Source organism: Ambystoma mexicanum, chromosome 10 (genome assembly GCF_040938575.1).
Source record: "Ambystoma mexicanum isolate Mex_15411 chromosome 10, UKY_AmexF1_1, whole genome shotgun sequence".
In the NCBI taxonomy this organism is placed as follows: Eukaryota; Metazoa; Chordata; class Amphibia; order Caudata; family Ambystomatidae; genus Ambystoma; species Ambystoma mexicanum.
The window spans coordinates 1,268,907,269-1,268,929,171 of record NC_090932.1 but is presented as its reverse complement, the minus strand read 5'-3'; the positions used below and the strand labels follow the sequence as shown (position 1 = coordinate 1,268,929,171).

Below are 21,903 nucleotides of genomic sequence, written 5' to 3'. Positions count from 1 at the left end.
TATATAAGGCAATGACATTTTATGCCCAGGTACTCGCACCATATTTAGCTATTTATAGCTAATAATCAGGTAGTAGTACCATTATGGCAGTGCCTAACAAATGCCAGTGCCTACACTAAGGCAGACGCTATTGGCTTTGCCAAAGCTCGTTTCTACGTCTATCTCCCCCATCACTTTTCATTTCCCTTTGACTTTGCTCTGTTTTCTGCCTTTGTCGCTCGTTTCCCCTTTCGATCATTTCTCGAAGGACAAATGCACCTTATGCACGCACTGCTTCCGCTCCCCGCCCTTTCTCTTTCTTTCCTCGCTTCGTTTCTTTCTTGTCTTCCTTTGCTCCATCTTCCCCCACCTTTCTCTGTACCCTTGTCCCTCCCCTTTCCTCTTCCTATCCATCAACTTCTTCCGCGGCACCGCCTCCCTCTCCCGGACCATCGCCCTGGTAACAGAACGCGGCCCGGTGTCTCCTTGACGACTGAAGCTGTGTGCAATCCAGCCCAGCCCGGCCAGAGTCCCACGCGTGGCTCCCGGTGCCCTCTTGAATCTCCACTCACGGATTTCCCCCCTCGCGAGTCGCGCCCCACCACCCCGCCTTTGGAGCATGGCTCGCCTCAACATGGAGGAGTACTTCCGCACCGCCCTGGAGGACAAGTTACTGGTGTAAGATTGTAAGGGGTTGCGGGGAGTGCACTTGGTGTCTCCTAAATGCACAAGGCTCTAAATACACTGGGCGTTTTTCAAGGGGGCCGAATGCCCCAAAAGTCTTTTGAGGCTGGGACGCGGGTAGGGTCTATAGGGGTTCTTGATTCATGGGATACTCTCTCAAGGAGAGTACTGCTGTGTACAGGCTCATGATTTCTACGGGGGTGGAATTTCCTTCTACAAGAGAGGGGTGGAGGACCGGCCTGAAAAAGGGGGGGGGGGGCGAGGGTTCGGGCTCACCATGTTGGTCTGTCTCTATTTAGACGTGGGGAAGGAAGTGAGTGTGTCGTCTCTGGATAGATTTTTTCCACCTGACCTATACCTAAGTAGACAAAACAGTCCAACAGATAATTTACATTTTTTTAAATTTTATTGTGAACTGGTTACACATAAAACCTCAGACAAAATTAAAATATAACTATTTATGAAAATATTTCCAATACAATAAATACACAATAACAAAGCGGAAAATACAACAATTCATGCAATATTAAAAACAGGAGTAAGCATAATAGTCCATATAATTAGTCAAACTCAATAATTCACGAGTTAAGAGATGGATATCCCCCAAGTGCTGAAAAATTCATTAAAGCATTTGTAAGCGACAATGCATTGTCAAATATCAAACGAGACCATGCATTGTCAAATATCAAACGAGACCATAGACTATCAGGAAGGACTTGAGACGGACTAGGGACAAATGTTCCCGGTATACTTAGACGGAGTCCAATCACTGCTGGGCAATCCATAACCAAATTATGTTTACATAGCCTACGGGTCCTATTGTGGCCCAAGACTTCAAGCGTAAGTAAACCATTTTATCGAAATATTTTTTTTTAAATCCTACGGTGATTTCAACAAATAAAAGCCTCCTGAAAGGAAGTTGCTCATCTAAAAGGGAAGACAACCCTCTGTAAGGGTGGACGTGGGGGCGGGTTTACCATGTTGGTCTACCTGTATTTAGACGTGGGGAAGGAAGTGTGTTAGGCGTATCTGTATAGATTCTTTCCCACCTGACCTATCTTTAGACAAAACTGTCCAACAGATAATTTAAATATACTGTGTAAGGTAGCTCAGTTAGTTGATGCACCTGCTGCAGAGATAAGCGTGCACATTGCAGGTCACAAGTTATACCTTGGAAGAGCGGCAAAACATTCTTTCTTCTGAAGCTGATAAAATGAGCATTATTAAGAGGGCTCATACCCACCTGTCTAGTGTGTAGGTGGGAGAAAGCTTTGGAGGAGATCGGCAAGCAGAGCAACTAGTAGAGCTTTCCCCTGGATTTCAGCAGGCACATGTGGGAGCAGCTCTTAGACCCACATCTCTTGGATGGTGGGCTAGAACGGTAATGCGTGGCAGGTGGAAAGCATCCCCCATGCCCGAGAGCACCATGCCCCACCCCCTCATCCACCAGCACCCTATTCATACACAGGGTAATGGGCAGAGACCTTGCTAAGCTGCAGATGGAGGGGAGAGTAAGATACGTTGTGTTGGTGAACTCGTTACAAAGAGATAGGGCTAAACTGGGAACCAAAAGTGGCCCGGAAACGTTTCTCAAACTGGCCCCTTATTAACCTATCTTGTAAGTTTTACAGCACTTTCTTTCTGCTATCCCACTGAAGAGTCCCGTGGTGCAGAGGCCCACCGGGAAATCTCCAGAGTTCCCTGTAGGCCTGTCCACTACTGCACAGAGACCCCAACAGATATGCCCCACCCTCCAACACAAAGGCATATCACCTCCCTCCAGTAAGAGCCCCAAATGGACACTGTGATTGTTCATGTGCGTGACTTGGGATCTCATGTTGTTTCATTTGACCTCACATTGTCACTGAGCTGATGTGCTTCACATGTGGTGACCTCACAGGTGGTGATATTGCTGTTGCAGTATTTGAGACCAGGCTGTGTTGGGCATGGAAGGGTTTTTCCCAAGGGCAACGTCCGTCTTTTCTACAGGGCTGGGTAAAATGTTTGGTAGTGGCATCCGGGAAAACGATGTTAGGACACGCTGAATACGCTGTATGATTGCCCAGCAACAATTCGCACCGGCAAGGGGAGCAAAAGGGCAATTGCCCCATGCAAAAGCCTTCAGAATCTAGCTTGACACAAAAGAACCCAGTGCTGCAAAGACTACTCCGTGTAAATGGGGCAAGGCATTCGTATTGTTTTCAGCAATGCTGTAGATGTGCCTGGATGGCCCCCACACATGGACCTCCACAGTGATTGAGGGGGAGAGGGGTGTAGGCTGTAGGGGCATGTTTGTACCACCCAGTGACAATGTATGCATTTAAATAACAGATTCTGTGACCCTGGATGTTAATGTTAGCATCACTGGTTTGTTACAATCCACAGCAGCGTATCATGACCCCTAGTTGCTAAAGAAGTAAGGCTTCATGTCTTATTAGAGTTTGTACTTGGTTTGATTCTATACAAATGCTTATCCTATGTTCTGGTAAATTTCTTGATCACCAGTGTGTTCATACAAAAGGAGTTTAATAGCACTCTGAATAGCACCCATGGATGTTACTCATATAGGCCATTATTCACAGAATGTTTTCCAATGGGGTTTTGCCATTATAAAACGCTTCCATGAATTAGGCCCATAGTGTTTATAGAGCTGTTGAACTCTTTGTGCTGCTTACTTTTGGACAAAGCTGGAAAACAGATGTAGAAAGATGTTATATTCAGGTATTAATTATTAGAAGACTACAAACTAAGGTGTGGATTCAGAATTGGGAGAATTTTTTAAAACAGCTCAAGAATGTTACCAGCACCAACATGGTATTTCTCGAAAACCGGCCTACTTAAAGTTTACCACCAACAGATGTGTATTTCTGAAATACCTCCAGTGCTATTTCAGAACTGACACCTCTGAAATCTGTAATGTAAAAAGGGTTTTTAACATGTTTTCAGCAATGTTCTGCATCAATGTGAAGGGAGGAATTGATTATGTACAATAGTGGCTCATATCACAATTGTTGATTTTCTTTATGCACAAAACAGTGAATTCTGGCCCATTTGTGCATTATATGGGTAAGGCAGTCAGAGGAGGCAATCAGAGATGCCCACCTTTTTACCCTCTCAACATGACCATTTGTAAAAACCTTTTTCAGTCTATTGAAAGGAACCATATGTGCTTCCGTTCTGTACGGTAAAAAGAAAGACAAAACGTTTGGGAACAGTTTGGTTTTTTACCTCCACCTTTTTAAGGTGAAGATAAAAATAGGTGGATGTTCTGCAAAAAGTATGCCTAAAATACGACCGCCCGTTTTCCCATGCAATACCACCAATGATATTTGAATTGGGTGGACTGTACAATGAACAGTATTTGCCAAATACTAACGATTTCACTGTTCCCACCCAACTCTGAATAACCCCCTAAGTCTGTGATTGTTTTTAATTGTCTTGACCAGAACACTCTTCTGTTATGGGTCCAGCAAAAGACACACATGCAAATCAACACCAGATTCAGATATATAGATACAAAGTCACATGAACACCGATACAGCCTTCCACCTATACTTTGCACTGTCGCAAATGCACTGAAACACATTAACTCTGTCACAGAAGCTGAAACACACACGCCACCTTATTTGAAAGCACACAATTATATTAGGTTGCTCTAGCTCCCTCTTCATCACCAGGTCCAAAGCGTATTTCTCTTGCACTTCTCTCTGCTTCCACAAGTTGAAATATGCAGTCGACTTTCCAAGAAAGTGCAACTTGGGAGCACCGAAAACCCGACATCCCATTGCCGACCTCCACTCTGCATTATCCAAACGCCATAGCCACAATTACCAGCAACTCCCCAACCATGGCTTCTTGAGTCTGGCACAGGCCGACTAGCAAATGAAGGTCAAACTAATCCGGGGAAAGGAATGGGCTTGGTATGATGGGCAATTAAAGGGCGTGAGTGGCAAGGAATTGGAGACTGAACTACGCAGGCAAAGGAAGGAGATGTGTTCTAGGTAAGGGGATTGCATTAATAGTTAAAGGATGGAGCCAAAGGGGAACATAGGTCTAAAAGGTAATTGTAAGAAAGAAGAGTGCATTGAGAATGTCTTGCAAAGGAAGGACACTGAAGGATGAGGGGTGAAGAAAATAGGGTAAATGAGACTGAGGTACACATCTGGAATGGTAGATCAGCATGTTAACTGTTAACAATATCTGTCTAGCCTGCATGCCACTGCGCTTGATTGTGGGACTGGCTTAACACCTTTCTTTTTTTCTAAGTGATGCATACTTGCTTTATGAACATATGCTTCAATTACTACTTATATTTTGTCTGGTGTCTTTACCGTGTGACTTGGTGCTTTGAAAGTGCACACAATTGTACAGACTAAGATTATAATGATAGTACATTTTCATTATAATTTTAAGTATCTTAATCTTTTTCTCAGATGTATTTGCCTCAGGATACAGGCAACTAATAGGTGTTTCCCCCTTGTAGCTACCTTGAAACACTGTTTATTGAACAGTATACTAGTTTAGCCCTTGAATAATAACTTTGCAGAAAGCATTTGTTTTGTTTTTCATATTGAAGAAGTAATAGGAGAAGTTGAAGTCTCCCCTGCTTTCTGAATTGGAAACTGTAGAACCAGAAAGACAGGGCTCAAATACCCAATTTCCACATTTCATACATTATGTGATCCTGAGCCCCCGCTTTTCATCACTGTGCCTTATCTTCCTTAACAATCTGTAGAGAAAGCCTCACTCAAATGGGATAATAGTCTATTGTGTTACCCTAGAAATAATGTTAACAATTTATGTTAAGCATGCTGGTGCAGAGTCAGGATGACAAGTGAGGGGCTTAAGTTGTGGGGTGTGTACACAGGGTGCAGATATGGGCTTTGTGTTGTGGGCTAGGAGGCAGGAAGCTATGTATGGGTCTTTGGCTATGATAGCTCATGTTTGACTTGGAGAGTAAACCCAGACACCTGGTTTAGCAATGGCTCTGCTCTATCAATGAATTCTCTTGCTTCGCAACCTCTTTACATTGTTCTGAAACTAAAGATGAGATGGGGTGGGATGGAATGTGATGTAGAGTGCTGACACATTACAAACCCTCACACATTGAAAACTCGGCATTTCACCAATTATATTTTCCTGGTTAAATAATTTTGCTATGCCTGGTAAGTGGGAGTGTTTCCAGTGATCCGGGTTTCTAAGAAACCACAAACATAACTGAAAAATATGTGCATAAAAGGAAAGTAATGTCAATAATGGCTACTATATATACTTGAGAAAGGAGGATTGGTTGGTATTGAGATTACTTGTTCTGGAATTTGGGGCCGCTGCACTGTGGTATTTTCCATTGTACTATGGACTAGAAATGTAAACTTGTCCCCAGGCCAAATGTTGCCAGTCCTCCCCTAGGATCTGTTCTGAGGGATTTTTGCACAATTTTGGCTGCCGGAAGACGGATCGTGGGAAGCGCTCCAAACTCTTATCACCCTGACCCTTCATTTCTTGTGCAGTGTCCATGTTGTTTGCCTCTGAGGTTTCGTTTGCTGCTGTTGTGCGCACTGGAGCTGCGGAGTGGTGGGGAGCCTGGGGAGGGTGGACCAGGTATGCTTGAGCAAGCCCATTGGGGCAGACATGGGGTTGAGGGGCTGATGGGTTGGGGTTTGGCGAGGCTGATGATGGTACTTTATTGTGGCTCGAGAATCACGCAGGAAAGGGGTGTGCATAGCAAATATTGGAGCCATCTGAAAACGGTTTCAAACTTGTTGCCAGGACTTCATGGCTACTAACCACTTTTTCAATGTCCGTGCTTCGCTTTAGCAGATGCATACAGTTTCCCGACCCTGTTACACTATCCCCCCCTAATTCAATCCACTCTCATTACTCTGCACTTACCTGCAGATTTCCACCCTGTTCCTCCCGGTGACTAATCGACTTCAGCTGGACCAGTGGTCCAGGGGTGAATATCGGTTTCTAAACCATCAATCAGCCCCACACCTCTAATACACCAGAAGGGATTCAAACAGATTGGAATAACAAGCACATTATAAACCCCCTTGTTCAATTTTGGTATCGTGGACGGAACGGGAGGCTTATCTCCAAGAGGTTGTGGATCATTGGTTAGTTACAATACAGCAAAAATACAATTATTACCCAATGATAAAAGGGACTGTCCAGTCAAGGTTGTATGAAAAATATATACTTTACTTATATCACAACAGACAGTTCTAGCAACACTACAAACTACAACCCACAGTCCAAAGGAATTAAGAGGACAGACTGTTTTAATGAAGGAAAATGGATACACTCTGGATACTGACAGGAGGGTAGTCGGTATGGTTAATCACCACACAGTTTAAGTTTACTTGGCTTCACCATAAGGGGAACAATGGGTCTTAATATGTCTCTAGGGGCCTTGTGGGAAGGACCATGGGGACAGAACTACAATATACCTTGTGCTGTAGGCGTTCTTGGTGCTAGTCAGGGTCGAGTCGGCTTAGGGGCACTTTGCGGGCTTCTGCGACAAAGTTTGAGATGGGAATCCGCTGCAGTTATCGGGCGGCAAGACGCTTCGCCGAGCGAAGCTGGACGAACGGTTGCAGGCTGGCCGACACATCGGCTCGGGGTCAGGAATCGTCTCAGTGCTGATCGGTAAGTTCTGAAGCATTGGTCGAGATGTCTCGGGTGTCTTTAAACAACAGTGGCTTGACAACAGTCAGTGTTGCCGTCGGTTGCAGATTGAGGAACTCGCCTGGCTAGAAAATGTCCTTTAAAGCATGCAGAGCCTAGCAGGGCATGCTGTGTGCTGGCTGGGTACCGGTTCTGGATCGGCTGCAGGGTCCTCTGAGTTCTGTGTCTCCCTTTGTTGCCTGGGAGAGGTTTAGTGGAGAAATCTTGCTTCCCTCTTTGGAAATCCTTGCCTTCCTTCACTGGCGGAAGCTATAAGGCAGACTGTACCTTCAGCCAGGGTCCAAGGTTCAGTTCTTCTTGCTGCTTCTTGCACATTCTTCAGATCCGACAAAAGAGGGTCTCGGCCCTCTTTAAAAACATGTGTACCAAAGTGATTGGTGTAGTATAAGCCTACCTTAATGAACCAATACTGGGTTACCTACAACCAATCTCTGTATGTGTGAGGTCATAACCAGAGTGCTTTGCAACAAGAAAGATAAAGGGGAGGAAGCAGGAACCAGGTGTGCCATAGAGCTAAAATGGCGGAATCCATCTCTCAACAGAAAGAGCTCTGGCCACACTCCCTTGGCATATTAAGTCCCACCCATCTTCCTCCCCGTTGTTGATCAAAGAGTCTCTTTGGTTCCTGAATAAAGCGGCAGGTCTCCCTTGAATCTGCAGCGAGACCAGAAAACCATCTCTGGCTCCTGCAAACCACATTCTCATAGCTTATGAATGGGGTACCCCTAGCGGGGTGGCCTACTGTACACAGCAGACCCAGACATGACAGTTCAGTGCCATTGATACTGAGAGGCGGCAGCTGGCTTCAGGTTGATAAAGTTGCATATGAAAGGTTTTTGGGTTTCCTATCTCTTTTGTTATCCTCTGCAGCCAGGCCACATGTGGGCCTGTTTGAAATATCCCCTGTTGGTGTTATAATCGCTGCCACCAGCTGCAGGGCCTAACAAAAGAGCAGGGCGAATCCATGGAGCCTTTGTTTGTTAATCAGGGTGGCCATGGCAGGGTGAAGGTTAACTCTCCCCCTGACTGGAGATGACTTGGTGCTTTCCTCAGCTATCACACTCCAACTAAATATGACTGGGGCAGACGGTGCATGAAGGTGGTGTCCAGCCCAGAGTACACAGATCCATGCTTTGTCATGGTGCGAGATAGGGAAATGTAGGTGGATCATCAGCCCCACACATTTTTCCTGAGGTTGGTCTACCATCATTCCATTTATTTAAACATTTTTAAAAAGCCAGGCGAGCGCACACCGACTGTGCAAATGGTCGAATTCCTCACACTCCCCTTCCCACGACAGCTCACCTCTACATTTATCAAGAGTCCATCATACAAATCGAGCAATATAACGGGTGCCCCCTACAGCATGCAATTTCTCACCTACCCAATTGCCCTACCCACCTAGACTAACAGGCACCTCTACAGCTCACAATCTCTCATTTACTCTCTCGCCCTGTGCATGCATGCCTCTCTTCCCTGTCCAACATGCTGTGCTCACCCACTCACTGCTGGTCAGACAGTACTCCTACATCCTTTGTGCACTGCTGCTTGCACATAATTTGTTCATCTGTCACCTCCTATCTGCACCTACCCTTTCCTCAAAGGACCAAAGATACAGCAACAGACTAAAGTTCTCTGTTCAATTGATCTAAGCCTTATAAATTGTGCGCATATGCACTTGCCTAGCCTCTCTCTGGGTGCCGCTAAGAAAAGCATTAGCAGGGCACACAGATAATTAATTACCAGCTTCTCAAGCATTCATAAGGAACAAGCCACACCAGGTACCTGCCGTTTTCTTTCTCTGTAAAGAAAGCATAATTAAAGTAACTGGTCTCGTTATACTGGTATAACCATGTTTACAATTTCCACTACTGTATTAGCCTGCCCATACAGACCTAGTCATTTGTCCTCTTAGTACTTTGGGGACGCCTATTTCATAGTCGCGCTCTCCCACTTTAGCCATGCTAACCTTACCCTATACGGGATGGGAAACATTGCAATAAAATGTAATTCACCTGCAAATTATTACTAGTATTGAACTATTCCTGGCACTACTCATACATAGCATTAGGACAGCTGATATTCAGAAATCTACAATTCTTTCCAGGCGGGCAATCTGCATATGTTCAGGTTTTCAGAGTTCCATTTGGCATGGATTTAAATGAATGCTATGATAACTCGACCCTCTAGTATAAATGAATGGTTTCACTTGTGTAAACACACCCAGGAATATTAATTATCGGGATGAGTTGCAACGAATCTTGTTGGTACTGCAAATGAATGATGTATATTTCATGACATTTTCTTAGACTGCCAATAATATCATGGTGAGACTGTACATGTTTTGTATTGTTAGCATGCATATAATCCCAATGAGTGTTTGACTGCTATAAATCCCCAGAGTAGAGTACCGTACTTTATATTGAGCACTGTCAACTAGTATTGGTGCCAGCACATGAGGCTGGGCGACAAAGAAGCACATTCCTTGGAAATGAAGGACGAATTAACCACTTTCAAAATTCAAGGCAAAGATTTCAGCAGTACAGTACAGTACCATGATGGAAAGAAACTGTTTGCGTTGAAGGAAAACAACCTCCAGTAACAGGTCATAAGACTGCTTTTCTGCTTCTTTTCAGTGCTGAGCTGCTGAGGACTTTTCAATATAAACATATATTTGGTGTTTAGAGCCTCTAGCTTCCCCTGCCTCTTTTTAAAAAAATGTTATCAGTGAATTGCAGAAGAGGGACCCCCTAGTTATAGGGCAAATCACTCCATCTGATATACCTATTGTTGGGGGGGCCTAGATCATCAGGCCCCCACCCGCTCTGCATACAGTGGGGGCACTTTCCAGCATCCGGATCACCGGATGGGACATTCCGCTCCTGGCGGACAGCAGAGGCACCCTGCGGCCTCCGGGGCACCAGAGCCATGCACCCATCAGCCCCGGCTCTTGAGGCACCAAGGCCAAGGTCATCGCAATCGCCGTGGTCACATGGCCGCACCAATCAATAAAGGCAGTGTTACCCGGCAGGGGCACCGTCTTCATGCCGGGCCACGTGGCGGGCCTTAGACACACTGTGCTGCACCAGCATGGTGCCCAAAGACACAGCAGTCAGTTCTGGATCGACTGACGAGCCGGAAGCAGCTTGTCCCTTTTATTTACATGGTCACATGGTTACCCCATGTGACTAGGACGCCAACACTGAAAGGCACCATGTCCCCCAGAAGGGGTGACATGCAACACTCCTCCTTTTTCATAACAACAAACTTAAATGCAAAATAACAACACACTGCACACAATGTTACTAGGATTCTAACTCCCACTACTCTCGGGGCCCACGTTGCCCAAGGGGTGACGTTCTGGGTTGGTCGTGACATGTTAACATTTGACATCCAGGCACACCGTTCATTAACCTGGGCAAGGGGATCTTGCACCCCTGACATAACACCACAACTCATAGCTGGCACCCGCACCCCAAATGTAATAATACAGTATCACACACTATTTCGGCTGGACTCGTCCAGGTCTGCGGGCCGCCAGTCTGACCTCTATTGAGATCTCTTCAGGACAGTTCTGGGTTCACTGACGGGTAAGGCCGCCCCTGGGGGTATCCGGGAACACCTCGGCACAGTCTGCAGACAGTAGAACACAATCATGGCTGGATGCTGGCAGCCAGATGAGAGTTCAGGGCCGGCAAAGCCGCACCTGGGGATACCAGGGGCCACATCGGTCCAATCTGTAGCTGGTGGGCCCAACTTGTGGCAGGATGCTGGTGGCAGCCCGATGATTGCAATGTTTAGGGGCTGGCAAAGCCGCACCTGGGAGCATCAGGGCCCACATCGACCTGGTCCTTAGCTAGTGGTAATCAGCTAACTAGCAAGGACACAATTCAGGGTGGGTACCCACGCTTCTGGACACACCCGGGGCACACTGGTCACGTTCATCAGTGGGGTAGGCTCCCCGTGTAGTGCACTGGCAGCCGAGTGACAGGCTTATCCTTTCACCCCCCGCCCCTCCTTTTCGGGGCTGCTGGCAGGGAGGCACTGGTGACAAGGTGCGTGGGCCACTTATCCTCTTCCACTCCCCAAGTCAGGAGTTTCTGTGGCATGGGAGGGCGCACAAGCACTCATCAGAGCTGCACCCCCCATTCACTCCTCTTTCTTCCTTCTTGGGAGTGACCCCCCACTTGGCTCTTGATTGTAGTGAGGCCATGTACAGTAGCCGTCCAAGATGATAGGAGGGCCATGCGCCTTTTCCTTTTCCCCCTCCTTTCGTGGGTGACTGATGAGCCCTTACACCCTGCTGTGGTGGCCATAGTTCGTAGGCCTTCAGGGCAGATGACATCTGGAGGCAAGGACACGGGCCAATGGGGAATGCTGGCCAGCCCCTCCTCCCTTCAGGGCAGATGACATCTAGAGACAAGGACACAGGCCAATGGGGAATGCCGGCCAGCCCCTCCTCCATTGCAATAGGGAACACAGTGTTCCAAGGCACGGCACCTCAATGCCTCCTTTCCGTCCTGCTAATGCTGGTAGGCGAACTGTTGCATCCACACCCAGCCCCACTGTGCGACCATGCGCTTCATTTGTTCTGTTCCCCGTCTCTTTCTATTCCTTTTTTTTTTTCCACCGCCGCGGGCCCGGATCATGTTAGGCCACTCCCACCTCCTTTGTTAATCTCAGGAGGCCGATTTCCTCAGATCCTTTTTTTTTTTTTCAAGCTCCGGTACGGAGCAGGGTTTTTTTTCTCATGTGCGGGCCTCCGCACCATGCAGCCGTGACACCACAGCCACGCCCCCATTTCCTTTCGGCCGAGGCCGCTTCTTCGTAGCGGCCACCGCTGCCTCCTTAGCGCTGCTGCCGCCTTCCTCTCAAGTGGGCACACAGGGCGGCACAACCACGCTTGCTCACCTCATGGCGAGGCCGCCTAGGCTCTTCCTTCTGTGGTGCCAGCACACGGCCACGCCTCCTGACCAGCGCGGCCGAAGCTGCTTCAGCACCTCGACTGCGCGGCTTCCAAGCCACCGCCTCTCCATTAACGGCCAACGCCAGGTTCCCCATACGGGCACCAGCATCCCGTGTCCGCAAATACGGGGCCCTGTGCCACCCGCGGATCTCCTCAGCGGCCGACGCCGCGTGCTATCCCGCAGGCACCAGCAGGCGGCCCGTGCCCAAAAGCAGCACAGGGCCCTGGGCCACCCGCAGAGCCACCTCCTCATCAGCGGCCGACGCTGCCATACACACACGGGCTCCAGCCCTCGTTGCCATTGTTGGGGGTGCCTAGATCACCAGGTCCCCACCCGCTCTGCATCCATGCAGAGGGGCGGACCAGAGGGGGCACCCTCCAGCATCCGGATCACCGGATGGGACATTCCGCTCTTGGCGGACCGCAGGGGTACCCTGCAGCCTCCGGGGCTCCAGGGCACCGGAGCCATGCACCCATCAGCCCCGGCTCTGCGGGCACCCAGGCCAGGGTCACCGCAATCACTGTGGTCACACGGCCGCACCAATCAATATAGGCGGTGTTGCCCAGCAGGGGCACCATCTTCATGCCGGGCCACGTGGCTGGCCTTAGGCAGGCTGCGCCGCACCGGCATGGTGCACAAAGACACAGGCGTCAGTTCTGGATCGACTGACGAGTCGGATGCGGCTCGTCCCTTTTATTTACATGGTCACATGGGTACCCCATGTGACCAAGACGCCAACACTGGAAGGTACCATGTCCCCCAGAGATGCAACACCTCTGAGCTCTATAAGGAACCTCTGTGAGGCTTTTGATTAATTATGTTTAGGCTGGGATGAGATGAGCGGGCAAAACAACTATAGGCTGGCTTCCGTGGTCAGTCATTTCCCTCCTATTGACGGGGTTACAAGCAGAGCTCTGATAAGATATGACTCCACATTTGTGAAGTTTGGAGTCAAATGGTTTTTCAGGGAGTAAAAAGGTAACTTGCATTGCAAATGGTAGTACTTTCTAGGTGAAACATAGATTTTTGTTATCCAAACTTGCCTACCTAGTAACTCAAGCTTATTAAAAGAAATTGTTTCCTCTGATGTTCCCCTACAGATTATGCACTAATATTATTAAAGTGCTCTCCTGGTCCACTACTATTTTTGTACCATTGATCTAAAAACATCACTGGAACTTTGTGGTGGAAGTTGACGGTAGGCCCTCATGTTGCAATTATTTTCATTTTTTGTTGATGTGTTTATACTCCCAATTATCTCTGTTAGGAGTAGTTGCCTGTTTTTAGGGAGTAACAATGGCCGGTATGCCTGTTTTCTGTAGGGTTGCTTGGATGGGTTATTAGGCTCTCTTAGAACTGCCTATAAAACATTTATTTGTTATCCAATCTGTTTTATGAAAGTGCTGTAAAATGCAACTTTTTATTCTGATTCATAAAGAATTGCAGCAATCGAGGGGGGACATTTTCCTTCCAGACGCCATTTACAGATGATGGCTCACTAGCTGCTATGCTCATAAAGTGGCTTATTTCATTCATTACTCAGGTGCTCACTTGAAAAATAATGTGTGCATTCAATTTAAACAATTTCCACAAGAGAAAAATAATTAGAGCAAACTTTGATAGTCACCACCCGCAGGCTACCTCAAACACTTCCTCTCCAATGCCATTTCCAACCGCCTCTTTTCCCTGCCACACCCACACCAACTGACTTCAGGGTCATCTAGGGTCAATGCCTGTTTTTTCCAGCGTATGGCTCCATATACTTATAACGTGCCTAGAATTGCTTGTCTGTGCTGTTAAAGGGAACTTTGCTATTTCTAGCAAATACACAATTTACCTCACCCGTGGTCTCGCTGCGTTTCTCTCATAAGAGGAAAATACAAACCATTGAAGAGATTGATTCCACTTCTAGATTCAACTCTCTGTAATTCAGACTATCCTCTACATCTCATAAACTCACTTAACCCTATATTGTATTTTATCCAAATACAATGTATTTTTAGCTATTCACCAGGTTCAATGATTGCTTGAAGATTTATCACACAATCATTGTTATCGTAAAACTGTCCTCCTCATCCTTTCACATCTACACCCAAGGCATAAAATAAGCAGTGTTGCATACAATTTGCTATGCAATTCTGTTGGTTTGCTAATCAAATGGACACTTGTGTAGCAAAGTTAGTTATTTAAATTGTCCTCTTCAATGAAAGTACAGCTTGCCCTGCATTCCTCTCTTGCCCTTGATGCTCTCCTCACCCTCTTTTCTCTGTTCACTTCAACTGCTAATGGTGAGAAAGTGTAGCAGTAACCATCTCCTCCACTCTTAAGTGCCAAAGGTATGTGTGGGAGTACTAGGCAAGACTATCTTTTTCTTTTTCAAATGATTGCAAACCAGAGGTAATCAGGATGATACTTTTATTTAGCGTTCTATAGCCTGTCTGGCAAAGACCAATATGTGTCAACTTTATATATTATTTTTAATACAGTCATGCAATTCCATTTCTAAAGTGTAATTTGTTGCATAATACAATATTGATACTGTAAAACACTACATCATCTTAATGTTTTACAGTTTTGGTTGTGTAAGATGCATCATATTGACGAGTTAACGCTTTTGAAAATGTACATGATCACATGATCAAATGCCTTTGATGGCAAAGCTAGTTCTGTAACCTGCAGGTTGCATTCATCCTGCAACTGGTGCTCAACCCATGAGCGATCCCATACTCCTTGACATTCTATATTATCCTGCTACTCGATAGAAGGTAACCAGAAAATTAGATGATTACAAACTACAATATTACACCTAGTCTGCCCAGTTCTCTGCCTGCTTCAGAATCCACTCTGCTTAGTCTCTTTCCCTCCTCTTGCATAATGAATACACAAAGCTAACTAGATGCTTAAGCAAAGTAGTGATCAATAGTTCAATCTAGTCTGTACATCTACAGATCTACTGCAATACCAAACCCTGTAGTTAGCCTCTAGAGCTCGCTTTGGTTTATGATTATGGTTGTATTATATATTACCACCTGCAGGAGACAGCTGGCCAAACAGTTTTCAGAGCTTTTTCATCATATCTATTTGTGTCCATTCATGCAGCTAACGGTTTCCATTTTACAGACACTCATCTATGGCTTGCAAAGTCTTTTTACCCACTCGCATAGTTGAGGTAGATGTTAAGAAGGGCAAGTAGCATTTAAAAGAGATGTTTTTGAACTTGTATTTAACATTTACTTTGTTTGCAATAAATGTCAAATAAATATTTCACTCTGGATGGCTGGCCTATGGGTGGAAGCAGAGTGGAAAATAAAGTGGGTTGGTAGTGACATGCACCATTTTACAGAAATGACATTTTTAATTGGTTGTCCTCCGTTGTTATGGGTCAAGTGCTTTTCTCTTAGGTTGAATAGGTAAACTAAGTTACCTGACCTGCAGGTCTAGCTGAAGTTTAAAGAATCTGTAAGGCCTGACTCCTCTCACTAATGTCTTATTTCAGCGACACGCAAAACTGCTGGATTGTTTTCCATTTCATGTCATAAGTACAAATAACTTCTGGTGACATTAACAATATTAGTATGAAATTGCTAATCAAATGTGTCCATTTGCTAATCAAAAATATTTTCATTAGCAAACTCTGCTAATCAATTTTTGAAAACTAATTTATGCCTTTTACACCCTTCCTCAACAGTCAGACATGCGCGTTTCCTAACTCTGTCCACCTAACTGTTCCCATATATACATTGGCACAATCCGTAACACCCCCAAAGGCCCATCTGTACTCCCTATCCACCCACTCTACTGCACACATGCATCCACGCTAACACCCCTCAGAGAAACGTCCCCATCCTCCATCCTTGCACCCAATCCCCACAAGGACCGCCTTCCATCCATACTCCTAGAGCAGTGGTCTTCGAACTTTTTTGGCCTGGGCCCCCCCTGAGTAAAGTTTGGGCAGGCCGGGCCCCCCCAAAAATGCCAGATGGACAGTATGTAGAAATCGTTATTAACTTTTGCGTGCCGTCACCGCACCCTAGTCCCAGTACAGACCCTGGGCACTCCCCACCCTACTCCCACCACCATTCCGGTGCTGCCACCCATCCTGCTCCCAACACAGTCCCATAACACAAGCATACACACATCCATACACATTTAAATAAAAAATAAATCGCCATAAACGTACCTTCTGCAGGGGCCTGCGCGTGGTTGCTAAAATGCCCCGCTCCAGGTTGCTCTGCCCGTATGTGCAAGAAGGCGCAGGAGCACCCCCTCGCACATACATACATACATGCAGTGCCCCAGCCACCATTTCCAATGAGCTATGCAAAGCTGGCGAAGCAAAACACGCCCAGCGTTGCATGGCTCAGTGATCATGTGCGGCTGGAGAAATGAACTGTCAAAGGCAAACAGTGTTTCCCTTTGACAGTTCAGCCAGCCCAGGAGCACTCCCTCAGCTGGAAAAAGCAGCTGAGGGAGTGCTCAGCGTTTCACTGGGCTGGCTCCTCGGCTCCTCCATAATGGGTGAGGTGGCCAGTGGGTGGACGCCCCATCGCCCATTATGGATGAGCCGGCAGGCTCGGACTGGCCTATAGGGCAATAGGACGATGACCGTACTAGAAATGCAAAATGCTAGTGTAGACCAGTCAAAATGGGCCACTTTTTTTGGCCAATGTGGGCCAGTTTGAGGAGTTACTTCACTATGCAGCTAGTAGTTTTGACCATTGTTGCTGAATAAATATTCTTTAAATATCACAATTTGTTTACATTTGAACAAAAAACAACCCCTTGGGTACTATTCAAACAGTGTGTGACTAAAGGACTGAATATCCATTTGCAACTGCTGGACATTTTTTTCATTGGTGCCTATGACCGTTTTATGGTCCAGTCTGACCATGTGAACTGCCCTTTCCCATTTCCTCCAATCCTTTATTTATTTATTTTTACATTTCATGCTGGGCTTTGGCACCCCCCCTGGGATGCGGCCGCGCCCCCCAGTTTGAAGACCTCTGTCCTAGAGGCACATGTCGATGTGGTTAAACTCACGTGAACTGTAGGTTTCCCCATGGAATCTGCTCTTTAAAACCCTGTGATCCAATGGTTGAGAAGCATGGCATATTATTTTGAGTTTTTGAAATATTTCCCTCAGTGTATGCAGTTTCCCTTAAACCTGACTCACCTGTTGGTGCCTTCTCTGCATAGCTTTACTTGTGTATATTTGGTATGGTCCTCGGTCAACTCGGTCAAGAACCACCTGGATGTTGGCTTGAAATATCTTTGGGTTTCCACCAGCAATCTCATACTCAAGGTACACCACATAGCTCTGCCCAAACTGACATTGACACCTTGATGGTACGCTTGTCTCTTTGAGGTGCCTGCAACACACTTTCAGGGTGGTTCTGATGCTTATTCCAGCCTGAGCTGAAGAATGCAATGTAATTTAGCCAGGCAACAAATATGTTATCCTGCTCAATGAGGGCATGGTTCACCAAAGTCTAAAAGTGGAAAGCGTATTCTTGAGTCCAAAAACCATGACCATGACTTTGTATACACCTTTCAGAGGAGAGAATGCTCTTTTCTCCTTGGTTGTTCTGGTTAAGTCAAAAGCGCTCATGACCTGATCTGTCTCTAACTTATTCACTAGCTCATCAACTCATGGAACAATATGGGCATATGTGTTTGTAACAGCATTGAGTGACCTTGAATGAGTTGTTCCTTATTTAGGAGCAAGTACAACAGCACTCGTCATTGGACTTGGAGGGTCCAATCCATCCACGGTCTAACGTTTTGACAGCCTTAGCCTGGAATGCGTTCACTAAACTTGTTCCACACCCTATAAATCCACACCACATTATCCTGGATTCAAGGAAAACAGTGAAGATAACGGACTGAGCAAATCTCTATATTCATACTAGGCATCAATGTCTACATGATCGTATTGAGAAATTGATGGGTCTGCCTTGTAGTAGGTTAGGGGAAAGCTCAGTCTCCCTCTTCTACTTTTGAGACTCCAAGTAGTGCAGCCAATTCTTGACAGCTAAGGTATGGCTTCAACCCACTGACATGGAATAATCTGTGGGTATCCAAATTAATAGTTGACCTCCCATGTATTTTTAAGGACACTTTCGTGTTCAGGCCACTTCTCTTGCAAATTCCTGAGCTTCGTAGGCATGGTCACAAGGAACTCATGATATACTTACAGTGTTGTATTTGGACCAGACCATTATTTGATCAACCCATAGCTAAACATCAGTTAATCCTACACATTCTGCACAAGCAAGGCCATGTCTTTACAGTGGCTTTGTGTGTAGAACACAACTTTTCTTGAAGAACTCCAGGGGTTTCCTTCGAATACGTCCTTCACTGGAATGGCATGGGAGTAGCTCCACACAGGATGGTAAAGCAGAAGTTGTAAGGAACTGAACCCCACTTTCTTCTGTATCTCTTTCCTGTAGATAAACTGCACACATGGCAATCCATGCTCTAAAGCACCCATCATGCTTGTTAAGGTCTTGTTGAAGGACTCTATCAAACTAGTAGTCTGGGGGTGGCATGCTGTCTGGAACTTGAGTAATTCTGTACTCTATCCACATTACATTGATGAAATACGTTGATATAAATTTGGAACCAGGTAGGAAATAATCTGCTAAGGGATACCGACTACAGAAAAAATCCCAATGTGAGCTCTTTCGGTCCCAGAAGCATTGATCCTTCCCAGGGTCGATCTCAGGATTTCTAGTTGCATGGTCCGCAATCACTATAATGAACTGGCTCCAGAGTTGGTAGGCAGGTCAAGGAGACCAAGGATATTGAGAGGGTTCCTTTATATGTCTGATAGATTAACCAGACAACTGACAAATCAGACTGGTTATGCTGTAATGTTCAATGTATACTCCCATGCTAGGGCAGTACATTTCAGTTGACAAGACCTGTATTGTCTGTTTCTACATCAGAAAGGGTATCTTGATCATAATAATAATGAAAATAAGAAAAAATCTTCAAAAGAAAATGTAATAGGTCAGGTTTACCGGGTCTGTCTTTGAAGAAATTGGCTTTTAGAAATGTGCTCATGTCCATGCACAATGATTACTATAACTAACCGTTCTGATCTAATGACAGATGTTCTTTCTCCTAACTTGGTTGCTTGTGGTCTCAAAAATTGTCAGGCCACGCCATGAATTTATACAAGTTTGACGTTTCCCTTTTATACGTTTTTGCATGAATTGTAGAGTGACCTTTGGCTGCACCTTGAGGGTACAGAAGATATACGCAATAAAACACATAACAATGCTTAGGCGTCCTGATGAAGGCCTATATAACAACTGTGAAGGACATCAGGGATGGTGTCTAATTTGAAAATCAAGGCCGAAAGATGTCGACAATCCCAGAAGACTGTGAAGTAAATGTGTCTTCGCTGTTGTTTGTTATAATACCGTTAAAGTGCTAGCTTCTTTTTGTGAAAATGAGGTTTTCTCTGAGAGAGTTATGTTTATCCGCCCAAATAATGTGTTGAAGAAATTCATTTGAGAAGATTTGTGACAAACAAAATCATCGTGCTTCAACAGCTTTTTATAAAAACTGATAAGAGCTCTGCTCATACTTCCTCAAATTTATTTATATGGTTTTATATATATGTTTTTAAATATTTTTGTGTCTGTATTAGAAGTGAAATTGTGCACCATCACTTTGATGGTTTTTAGACTAAATATATGTGTTTGAAATAAAATTGAAACCTTTGACACAATATTTCGAATGCGTCTTACATATACTCTCATGACGTGGTAAGGCAGCCTATTGTTTTGGAGTCTATTAAGTAACAGTGCATAGACCTAGAGAGGTGTAACTGGTTTTTCTTTGTGTATGTGAAATTCCCAGCTATTGTGACACTGGGGTTATCTTCCCAAACATGTTCATGAGCTCCTGTTTCAACCTGCTAGATTTCTTTTGCTGGCATGCTTTAAGCTCTAGAACCGCTTCACTACCACACTAAATTGGGTAACTCAATAAGCAAGTCATCTCATCCTCAACACTCCTTTAGTACAAGCAAATTCTAATGAAGCAAGGCAAAAAGGACATCTAACCCCACCATTTAAACACTGACTAAATCTTTAGGAAGAAAGGGAAATGAAGTAAGGTTTGCTGATTTGCCAGTTGAAGGGATCCGTGTTTCTCCTTCTCAGTCCTGTCTATTCCCGTCTCCACCCAGTCCACCTCCTCTGCATGGTTTGCTACCAATTTGCATTGCAGGATTTACAGCTGGTCACATTCTATATCTCTGGTAGATCTTTGCTGGGTGCATTAGCTGTCCAACTCCAGCAACTTGCTTCCTGAGATGGTTTAATTCCACTTTAGGCGAGGAAGGCAGTACAAAGGTGTTATGGCCTTTAAATGCCCTTTCTTCCCTCTCTAGTTCTTCAGTTGGAGGAGCTTGAGAGTGTCCCCCTCTGGTATTGTAGGATGCTTTATGTTAGTTCCACTTTCTCTCTTGTTTCAACAGTTTTTTTACACTTTGAATTTTACCACTGTGATATTACCACTGTGATATTATGCCACTTTCACACTTTGCAATTGTGTTGTTTTGCCACTTCCGCATGTTGCCACTGGGAAACTGTGCCACTTTAGTGTTTTGTCTCTGCAAGATTTTGCCACACTTGCATTTGCCACTTGAGATTCTCCAGTGAATGTTGCCACTGTGAGATTTTGACACTTTGAGTTTCCCCAATGTGAGTCTTTAACACTTTCACACTCTGCCATTTTGAAATTTGTCATTGCATGGTTTAACAACCTTCAATAATGCCACTCTAAATGTTACCACTTTGACCTCTGCCTATCCTGCACTCTGCCACCTTTGAATTCTGCCATTAGAAGGCTTTTGCAAAATTTAATTTTGGCACTGTTCGATTTTGCAACTTTGACAATTTGCCACTGTGACGTTTTGCCACTTCTACATTTCTACATTTAGTCACTGAAAAACTGTGACACTTTAGTGTTTTGCCACTGCATTTGCCACATTGAATCTTCCCAATGTGAAATCTTAACACTTTGAATTTGCCATTGTGAGATTGTGAGATTCTGTCACCTTTGCCCCAATCCTGGCAATGTGAGCTTTTTGAATTTATTTGCTCTACCACTGTGAGATTCTGCCACTCTTCTATTTATTTGCTTGCTTGTTTGTTTGTTTGTTTATTTATATAGCGCACCGAGCCCTGAGGTATCAGGGTGCATTTACAAGTTACATACTTACTTAAAACAGGGTACATGGTAAGGCAGAACATTAGCATTATTTACATAACAATCTGGAACAAATGAGTGAATGAATTGCCCGACATATATATATATATATATATATATATATATATATATATACACATATACATGCAGGTAGTTTCAGCATTCAATTTACAAGATGTACAAGCAGGCAAGGCATATGAACAAGATGGTGGCGGGGTCATTAGCATACATTGAGGGGGAAAAAGCCACGTTTTAGTCTTTTTCCTAAAACTATGGAAGGACGGGTCTGATCTTAAAGCTACCGGCAAGGAGTTCCACAGCTGTGCTGCCATAACCGGGAAGCTACTTCCCCCTGCTTTCT

At 45.2% G+C, this 21,903-nt stretch overlaps 1 protein-coding gene across 1 annotated transcript in view; it reads left to right on the top strand.

Annotated features, from left to right (window-relative positions):
• The first annotated feature begins 391 nt into the window (after positions 1-391).
• The window catches only part of CFAP73 (cilia and flagella associated protein 73), a 537,992-nt gene continuing 516,480 nt past the window's right edge, over positions 392-21,903 (top strand). Inside the window, exon 1 of the mRNA XM_069619244.1 lies at positions 392-657. Coding sequence (XP_069475345.1) covers positions 599-657 — 59 coding nt within the window. The 5' untranslated portion in view covers positions 392-598. The remainder of the gene's footprint in view (positions 658-21,903) is intronic.